Source organism: Netta rufina, assembly GCF_964035555.1.
Source record: "Netta rufina genome assembly, chromosome: 6".
In the NCBI taxonomy this organism is placed as follows: Eukaryota; Metazoa; Chordata; class Aves; order Anseriformes; family Anatidae; genus Netta; species Netta rufina.
The window spans coordinates 20,297,439-20,307,694 of NC_140129.1; the positions used below are offsets into that span (position 1 = coordinate 20,297,439).

Consider the following 10,256-nt stretch of genomic DNA (forward strand, 5'->3'; position numbering starts at 1 on the left):
TGTGTCCTGAGTTGCACTCATCCTGGTGACTTTCAGATATGTTTTGCTTAGCATCAGTAAACAATGGGATTACTAATTTTCAACTATAGAATTCTTGAGAATGTAGTTCCAAGAGGGGGCTTTATATTTAAGATCCCTAACAAAATTCCTGCTTGGCACTTACGGAAATACGGTTTTACACTGAAAACTGAACAAATGTAATACTACACTGCTGCTAAATAATATTCTGTGATGCAGCCATATTTTAACTGTTTGTGAGAGAGGAACAGTTTGATTTGGACCTGAATCCAACATAAAGAGCAAATTAATACCTTTCTTAGGAACTTCTTAGAATACGAAGAGTATATGATTTACTAGCAATATCATATTCAGATGCATCCCCTACAAAAAGGATATGGGCTATAAAATTAAAAGCATTATTGTTGTGAGGATGTGTTAAGATGCCTCTTAGTATTAAGAAAGAGAAGAAATAATGCAATTCTTGCCTTTGATCCTTGCAGGCCTTCAGGCCCTTGATCTCCAGCTTGTCCTTGTGGACCCTATTAAAACAGGTGTAGTTAATGAGATTTTTCAAGGTTTCAGAACAATGGCAGTTTGGAAAACAATCTCTCCTTTGCTATAGCCTATATGAAAATACAAGTTACAAACATTTCAGAACTGAAGCTATGCTTTCTGGTGCACGTGTAGGTTCAGTTACTCTGGTCCTTGGGAGAGATAATTTGGCTCTACTTCAATATAATAAAAGGCAATCTACTGTGAAGATTTACTGAAGCATGTATTATGGGCTAAGCTTCTTGGCTTTCAGCCAGAATATTGGGATGAAAAGAGAATAAAGTATTCCCATGTACTTCTGTGAGAAAATGGAATAGTTAGACACTGAATGGGAAATAAGTTATTTTATTTTTTTATGGAACTGCTTTTGCTGTGATATTTGAGACTAAATAAATTATGAGAGTGATTTAGTTGTCTAGAGTGCTCCTCCAAATTTTTAACGTTGCTGTTTAAGAAGATAGATTTTGGATGCCTTGAGTTCAGTGGCTCAAGAATTCTAAGTTGTGGCCTGGTATAATTTCAGATCTTTGAATACCAGGAACTATTTTTTCTGTTCTTATCATTTCTTCTTTATTTATTTATTTACCTGGAGCCCTCTTGTTCCTCTGGGGCCAACTGGACCTTCAGGACCCTAAAAGGCAAGCAAAAAAAAAAAGACAATTTTCTGTATATTTAAATTTGGTCAAAATCATTTGTGTAACTTTTTAGTAAGGTATCTGATTTAGATAATTTAATCCAAAAAAAATAAAAAAAGTCAAGAAGAACTCACCACCAGCTCCCTTTAAGTGGACTGTGGTAATCAGAATGCAGAGTAAGAATGAACAGAGTTAATTATCAAGGATTCATAGTCCAGGATTAAATTCTGTTTGTTTCATTTAAAATATTCACAGTGATTATACACCAAATATTAAAGGTTCGTGTTGGAGTTAAAAAGCCTTTGTTTCATTTTTATCTCTTTTTCCCTCTGACTACTACTTCAAGACTTCTGTCTCTGTTAAAGTCAAGTAGAGTTTTACCATTGTTACAAGCAGGTTTAGGCTTGGGCCTTAAGAAGTACCATATTAAAATACAGATGGAGCTGAGCAAATTACTGAAGGTGCTATCCTTGCTCGCTTTATTTTTTTTCAAACTGTACATTGTTATCTCGCTCAGCTTTAAAATTGATATTTGCCTTAAATCTATCATCATAGTTGTTATTCAGGGAGTTGTATTTTTTTTTCTGTATTTTACTTGTATTTCCTGAAAGCCTAACAATTTTGTGGCTACTTACTCTGTCTCCTTTTATCCCTGGGATTCCACATTCACCTCTTTCACCCTTAAAAGGAAAACGAATAAATATTTATTCCTTTATAGAATACATAGTATAAAGAGCACATCATCCTTATTCATTGGGTGCTTTCATTAAAACTCATGACCTAAATGTGATTATTTTCATGACATATAGCAATCATGCTGTAAGTTCATTGGTGAAGGAAAACGTTCTATTAGAGCTTGTGCAGCACTTGGTAAAGAGATGTCATTGTTCACTAGTATTCAGGAGAAATATAGCAATATACATAATAAATACTAATCAAATTTTGATACAAGCAGTTTTGACTAAAAGTGGTACCTTCTCTCCTTTATACCCAGATTTCCCCTAGGAAAAAGAAAAAAGCAAAGCAGTTTGTAAGGATATATAACCCAAATGAACAGCATTTCAGGATCTAATGAACAGTCATGGGATCTCTGATAAACATTGCAATATGTGTGAATACTACTTCTACTGGTCATGATAGATGTTTTTATATGTGTGTACAAATCTTAGGAAGTGCCATTTGTCTGGGATTTTGATTATGTAATAGCAGATCAACTAGCATTAATATTTCCATCATAGTGAGAAGCATTCTAAAATAAGAAAGCAAGAAAAAAGTCACTAAATAATAAGAATGTATTGAATAAATATGAACAAAGCAGAGCGATTAGTAAGTGAATGAATTCAGTCAGGCACTAAGAATGTGGTCCTGTACTTGCTCCTATATGTATTCCTTTAAACTTTTTCATTACTATTACACTTTAGAACCTGTATTTGCCAAATACAAAACTGATACAGACCCATGAAGATTCAGGCAGAGTGTCAATTTCTGTAATGTTCTTAGATTATTATATTAAAGCATTCATCTCATTTTTGGATGTATTATGTATTATTAGAGAGTATTTCTAGATCACTCTTACAGGTGGGAGTTATTCCCTCTTGTTAAGCAATCATAGTGTTTTCAGCTCTTTTAGTGTTAATGAATTATGAATTATTAGCTGGTAAACCAGAATTGAAACAAAAATGTTTTGCTTTTTGCTTTTTTTTTTTTAAACGTGTCTTTTTTTTTTTTTTTTTTTTTTTAATCTTGAAGTAGACCAACATCAACACAGCTCATTGGAGAAAAAGGGGAAAAGAAATTTTTTTTACCTCTATTCCATCTTGCCCTGGGATTCCATTAAGACCCGGCTCTCCCTGTGGGTAATCCAACATCAAGATCAGTGAAATTAGGAAAAAATAATATTTTCTGGATGAGCTGAATATTGTCTTAGTATTTCTATATTAACAGAGTTACCAAATCTTTTGCCCAAATCTGAAAACTCACATCACCTTTGCTCCTTTCAAGCCTGGAGCTCCGTCGTCCCCAGTGCGACCCTTTTTACCCTGAAAGAAACAAAATAAAACTCTTATATGTTAGTCACATAATTTTATTTCACAATATATAGACTATATATTTATGTTGCTTCCTATAGATTTATTTTTAAAGCATCTCTGTATTTACCATAGCCTTGAAATTAGATTTCTGGGAACAGCATGACTGACTCAATGGACAACAGTTTTTCTCAAAACAAAGATTGGGTTCAGTTACTTTCCTAAAAACTACCAACAATGAAATAAATCTTGTTTTGTACAGTGTATCAATTATTCAACAAAAAGAAAATGAGAAATAACAGCTACTTACAGCAGGGCCAGGAAGGCCTTTTTCCCCCTTTTCACAGTTACATATGGCAACCTGTGGACACTTTGAATGAAAATAGTAAATCCAAATCAGTACAGTTTAATAAAGAGAGAGAAAGCACTTGAACATTACTTATAAATTCCTGAGTAACTACTATGAATGAACCAGAAATGATCAGAAACCTGTTATATTTACATGTTTTACAGAAAGTTTTTAGCCTTCTGTTTACCACTCATGAAGAATGTGGCCTCTGTACTCCAGCCAAAATTCCATATTATTCCTACTCCTGAAATTTCAGTCATCTTGATAATGGCTTTATCTTCAACCTCCTCACAAGGTCAGTTTATTAGTATGATTAGTGTCTGTGATTATTGATCTGTTTAGATTAGTAGTCTGTGTAGAGATAGCCAAGACAATGGAATAAGAAAACATCTATCACCCTTTTTACCTTTATTCCACTGCATGTAGGACAAATCATAGTCTATCTCCAGATTGATTTATAAACAAAAGATGTAATGGATGGATACTTTTTTTTTTTTTTTAGTTAATGCTGTTCATTGTAATAGTTCTGTTTTATTTTTTTCTTTTTCTTTAATCTATATGGTCATGTGCTCCAATCAGATATCATTGTGGTACATAGTTACATGATATTTATCTGTGATTTTTTTTTGAACTGTTATATAATACAGAATTTGTACAGCTTCTGGGGTTGTTTTTGGCAGAGGAATAGAGAACGTTATTTTTATTTTTGGTTGTATTATTTCTTAAACATCCACTCAGTTTGGAGACATCTGGTAGTGAAGGGCTTAAACACCATTCTTGTCTGAATATCCCAGTGCTTAGTAATGTGTCTTCCAAGGGTAACACTGAATGGCATGCTACTTCAGGATTTATTTTGAAGGAGAAAAAATCAACACAACAGTGAGAATTAAAATGCTTCAAGTTGGCAAACGCTTATAATATATAAAAGTTTCCTTGCGCTGCTTGTCAGAATGGTCTTTCCCTGATATGACTGTAACTTAAGTAGGACTAAAATCGTTAAAAGAAAAGTTAATTTTATTATACCACAAAGTGGCAGCCAGACCTACTGGTGCCTACAGACAGGGTGACACAGTGTGGAAAAACTGAAAAAGTACAGTGTGAAACTTTATTCCAATTTCTTCCTTTTGTTTAACTCTTTATCATAGGAAGGTCATTAAGGGCTAGAACTGCACCACATGCAACTCAATGTCATGTTTACTTATCCACGGAGTCTGTTGAATGACTTTCTAAGATATATCAGCAAATTCTTGTTAACTTAATACTCACATGTTGTTCTTTCTCAGCTTTGAGAATAAAGAGAAAAAGTAAATGAATTTAGGATAACAAATTAAAGCTCTGTTGTGCAAATACAAAAGCATGTAGTTTTACTTGAGGACAATTCCACTGGAGTCCATATGTTACTAACCCACCATACTAACAGCTTTCTTAAATTTTATGTTTCCATGTAATAGTAAATGTCTATGGGAATATATTAAGCAGGAGTGCTGTATGGGAAAAAAATACTTACCTCTTCCTCAGACAGATCTTTCTATGAGGACAGATATTGGAAACAACATTAGAAACAATGTCATAATCCAGTTCTACAGGAAGAACGATAGATGTAAAAAATAATTCTTTCAGCAGTTAATTAAATTAAGCAAATAACATATTAAATAACATTAAGTTTTAATTAATGAGAAAAACGTTAACAATCTCTATTTTAAAAAATAATTTCAATAATTTCATTTCCTATTATAGATTGTTGACTGCACAAATCACTGACTCCTTGTCCAGCCATAGCTTGCTACAATTACAGTGGTAAACAGACCTGAAACAACAGTTAGCTAGGTATATGGGAACAGCACACTCAGGGACTGTGCTGTTTCCGAAGTGCTGAATAGCAGCCGCCCCCTAGAATGAGTGAATGGTACATATTCCCTTGAGAAAACATCAGATGCTCTTCTGATTGTGCCTAACAGTGTGTGTACAAAATGTGAACAGTAGTAGCTTAGAAAAGATGTGACTTAGAGCATGTTTCTCTTTGACAGTCATCATCAATTAACTGTTGTTTTTTTATAAAATCTGTACAGCTGAAACACCCAGACGTCATGTGTTCCTCCAGCCTTTCACAACAGATATAGTCCCTCAAGAGGACATAATCATGGTGAGGAATGGCAATGCAATACAAATCTCCAAAATCCACATCTATGCACATACAATTATGCCAAAACAATTATTTAAAACAGACGTCATTAAAACAGATTTGATAAAGTGTGCTTAGTCACTTGAGGGGTGGTTGCTGTGTTACAGAAAAGCAATGGTAATAGCAGAGAAGCTAGGAAAGGTGATATGCAGGGAATCCAGTGCAGAATGGCAGGCTATCAAAGTGAAGGACAGACAGGAAGGCCAGATCTTATGCAAGCTCTAGGCCTGTATGAGACCCCTCAGCTCATGGGTTCACTGCTGAAGTCTCCTGGTTGTTATTCATATTTTCTCAATGTATGGTCAAATCAGGACTTTATCCCCAGCTTGTGTCACCAGATGTATAGTAGTCTAGGCTAGAGCATGGCACTGTTCTCCACACTTGGCAAGGAATGGTTTTTGTAAATCAAGCTTACACACAGAAAAGAGGCACCCAAGCAAAACTTAAAGCTCAATTTACACATTTCCTCTTGAATATGGGGTAGATTTTCCATGGAAATTCATGTCTGTGATCAAGTTCAGATTTGATCTGAATTGGCATAAGGTCTACAAATTTATTTTCACTTCTGCAAGAGCTGCATCTTTTTTGATACAACGTCACATTCCTGCTTGTCACAGAAGAAAGCATTAGGATGTCAAAATTAATTGTTTTAAGAAAGGAGCTTTAGAATACCTTTCTTAAGAGGAGAAAAAAATGATAAAAATAACTTCACAACAGGTCTCCATGAGTCTAATTCAGTTCCAGGTTCAGTATTTTGGATGACAACCTGAACAAAGAGGAGAGAAAGGAAAACTACACTTTGACACAATGGTTTTGTTAATAAGTGTCTATTAGTGGGCTACTTCAGTATGTAAAAATAATTTATAATGCTTTAATAGCATAAGCATTTCAATATATTGGGAGTAAGAGTTTTTTTTCACATGTTCCACTAGCCATTTGTAAATATTTCTCTGTACATACCATTTCTTTGAGAACTTTCTCCACAGTTCCTTTGTCCTGAAGGTTGAAGACGAACCTGGATGCTGGGATACTGGCCAGGAGCCGGAGCTTGGCAGCATTGCTAACCTCCTCAGCCACTCTGGTCATTCCCATTGTGAACAATACAATTCCTTGGTGTTTAGCGTCAGCTGTAGCTGCAAAAATATCTGGGTTTCTTGGATGGTCGACTCCATCGGTGAAGAGCACGGCTAGTTTCACACTACCTGGAGTCCCTTCAGTCATGTAGAGTTGTGTGAGGTTAGTAATAGCATAAGTTGTGTAGGTACCATGACCTATGTAGGTGATGGGAGCAATGTGAGATTTGAACGCTTCAGGACCTTTCCAGTTACGGAAAGTTTGTTCTATGAGAACAGTGCTGCTGTACTGGAGTAAGGCCATCCTCCAGCTAAGGGTCCGTCCAGAACTAAGCTGCAGACCTTTCATTCTGTCTACTGTTTCCAGGACAAATTTTTTCTGCTGTTCGTGATTATAATCCTTAGCACTCTCAGAGCTGTCCAGTAAAAAAGCAATTTCCAGAATGCAGTCTTCATCTAGAATAAATAGGTAGGAAGGTGAATGGAGTGTTTTCATACTAAATCTCCTTCTACCCTTACCTTTCTGTGTATTTTAGGCTTCAAAAGTAGGAGTTCAGCTGTGGAAATTTAAGAAAACATCTGTGATTCCAGGAGTGAGACCCTTGTGAAGGTAGAGCATATAGAGGCTGAGGAATTTGCTCCAGAGCAGATGCCCAAGGGAATAAGAATCTAAAGGTGAGGTAATGTCATGGAATGTGGAATGTTGCAGTGGTGTTTATACATTCATTCTGTCCTCGTGCTGGGTAGCAGGATTGGGACTGGAAAGGTGGGAGTGATCTTACTCACAAAAACAAGTCTTATTGAATGAGACACTGGAATGTGATTTACAGAGATAGGTTTTTGTCCCTGACCCTCACATACAGTGACATAAAAAATTCCAAGAGCAGGATCTGCACCAGTGTATGTCGGAGAATAATAATTTTCTGAACTACTGATGTATTACTCTGATAGAAATGCAGTTGCAAAAGAAACAGTTAAAATAACATGCTACCAGCCATATTAAAAAACAAAACAAAGCAAAACCAAGTAATTTCCTCTTATAAAATACACAAAAGGGGAGGGAGAGGAAAAGAGCAAAAAGATCGAAGTGCAAAAATCAAGTGAAAACCTACAATGAGGTGAGTCTGGCTGATTATAACTAGTATCCTAGAGGGCGAGTTAGCTACATAATCCTGAGTAAATGAATCATGGAAAAGAACAATACCTATTTTAAAATGATAATACTCACCTTGATCACTTGGGCTGGGATATCTTTCTACAGTATTTGACAGAATGTGTTTAGGTTTGGGTCTTCTCAGTCCATAACTTTTTTCTTCCCTGAGATTTTCTGCTAAAAATTGATGTTGTTCAAGTACCCACAAAAGCCACCAGAGTCCAAAGAACATCATTTGTTTGGTTTCTGTTTCCTAAACAACATAAATAATAATACAGTAGTAGTTCAGCAGTACACAGACAATAAAAAGTTCAGTTTTGCTTTGACAAGTTGCTTAATAGGCTCTTTTTTCCAATATTCCCTAAGAATGAGCTGGGTTTTATTTTCTTTAGGTAAGAGCTTCTCCAAAATATGTCATAAATAATAAGCAGAGACATGTTGAAGTGATTTTCAGGCATAGTGCATATAGTTAGAGCACTTGAGAGACAGACATTTCACATACATGCTTCAGTTGCTTCAGTTCTTTTCTCTCGTGCTGCCCAGTAGCATTTATAAAACTAGCATTTCTCAAAAACCATAGCTTTGGCTGTGCCCCTGTGCATGCCGAGTGAATCCCAAGTGAACTTCACAGGGGTGTTTTTTGAACTTGCTGTGCCCAGGGTTGGCACAGAAAGGAGAAGGAAGAACAGAAGCAGACTCAAGTTTTTCCATTCTCTCTACTCAAGAACCGTCTACCACTGAGGGTCTCAGCTGTCCTACAGAGGAACAGTGATGGTCTGAGGTTGCTGTCCAGACATGAATGTACTACTGTGCAACCCTGGGGCCACAGCGTGCTAAGCCCAGGATTAAGAGCTACCTATAAACAGGACTTCTTTCTTCTGCAGGGACTGAGCTGTTTGTCCTGGGCTCACCAGCATACCCAGAGCTCACAGACTGCTCAGGGCTGCTAAGTCAGTGCTGCCTCACTGACATCTCCCTGCAAGCTCTTCCAGGTTGGTGCAGCACATAGCAAAAAGGCAGCTCAGTGTCAAGAATAAACCTGCCAGGACCTGAGCACCTAAGAAAAGTCCCTAGCACAGCTCGGTCTGCAGGGCTTTTCGTTTCCTTCTGGTTAGGGCAGGATTTGTGGTGCCCATGGACACAGAGAACACAGGGGTCCTTACCTTGATGCTCCTAACCAAGAGGCTCTGCAGAGATGCAGGATGCTGCCCTCAGCTTGCTGGCAGCAGCGCTGTCCTGCCTGTGCTGGGTGCTCTGTGAGGAAAGGAGGGAGAAGTAGGGTTGGAAGCTCCTGTGAGAACTGGTGTCATTTGTAAGGAGGGGCCAGTAAAGGCAAGGAGAAAGGGGAGTCACAGGAATTCTCACTCCCCCTTCTAGGCACCCACCCACACCTCTCCAGGCTATGCATATGTATCCCTGGTTTACACCCCACACCCCTCCTTCTCCTTCTTCCTCCCCCCCGCCATTTCCTCATACAGGTTTTCATGCATACCTGCACATGTATGGACGAGGACTGTTCGCACCCCAACACGCTTCCCTACCCACTAGCCTACTGACATTCACTCTTTTCTCCCACCACCGCCGCACACCTTTCCCTCCCATACTTCTGTGCATCTGTCATGCTTTGGCAAAGCAGCTTTTGATACCAGGTGTTGTGTTTTCAGCATCATCACAGTGGTCCATGCCACTTTCAGACCTATGTGAATCTCCTTATAAAGAGGGATTCCTGTCACTGCTGTAATAGAAAGATTTGTAATGTCCCATGGGCTGGGCCAAGCGAAATGTGAGTGAGATTACCCAGCATGACAAAGCCAAAAAGACAGACCAGTTAGAAAGCTGTACAGTTTCTCCAGGCTTGTATGCCACACCTGTCCTTCCAAAAAGTCTAATAGAGACCAAGGACTGTGACACACAGTATGGTCCTCTGTAAAACTAAGCTAGGTGGCTGTGGATCGTGAAGACTTCTACCAGTGATTGCAGCTTGTCACCTAATTCTTCAAATATCATCAGAAAGCTTTTGTTACAAATAAATGTACTAAACAAGTAATTCTTCTCCACAGAAATACTTTTTTTGTGTGTCTTGTGGATGCATAATTTTCCACCTTCATGCACACAAAGAGGACCCAGCACTAACCAGAGTCTTCCTTTCCTTTTTAAGAGTTCACCAGCTCAGCCGACATTCTGACAGTCACAAGCAGAGGCTAAGGGGATTTCCCTTGCTTCTACTCACACATTTTGATTTTGGTTTAAGTAAGAAATTAAAACAACAATTTTATGCCCTTTAG

General features: G+C 37.6%; 1 protein-coding gene across 1 annotated transcript in view; it reads right to left on the reverse strand.

Moving 5' to 3' along the window:
• Positions 1-8,203, reverse strand: part of LOC311211018 (uncharacterized protein) — a gene marked incomplete at its 5' end in the record, with an annotated part of 32,836 nt that extends 24,633 nt beyond the window's left edge. Inside the window, 10 exons of the mRNA XM_084289481.1 lie at positions 486-539; positions 1,139-1,183; positions 1,823-1,867; positions 2,162-2,188; positions 2,993-3,037; positions 3,173-3,226; positions 3,525-3,584; positions 5,071-5,091; positions 6,706-7,274; positions 8,047-8,203. Coding sequence (XP_084145607.1) covers positions 486-539; positions 1,139-1,183; positions 1,823-1,867; positions 2,162-2,188; positions 2,993-3,037; positions 3,173-3,226; positions 3,525-3,584; positions 5,071-5,091; positions 6,706-7,274; positions 8,047-8,203 — 1,077 coding nt within the window. The remainder of the gene's footprint in view (positions 1-485; positions 540-1,138; positions 1,184-1,822; positions 1,868-2,161; positions 2,189-2,992; positions 3,038-3,172; positions 3,227-3,524; positions 3,585-5,070; positions 5,092-6,705; positions 7,275-8,046) is intronic.
• Positions 8,204-10,256: the final 2,053 nt, after the last annotated feature.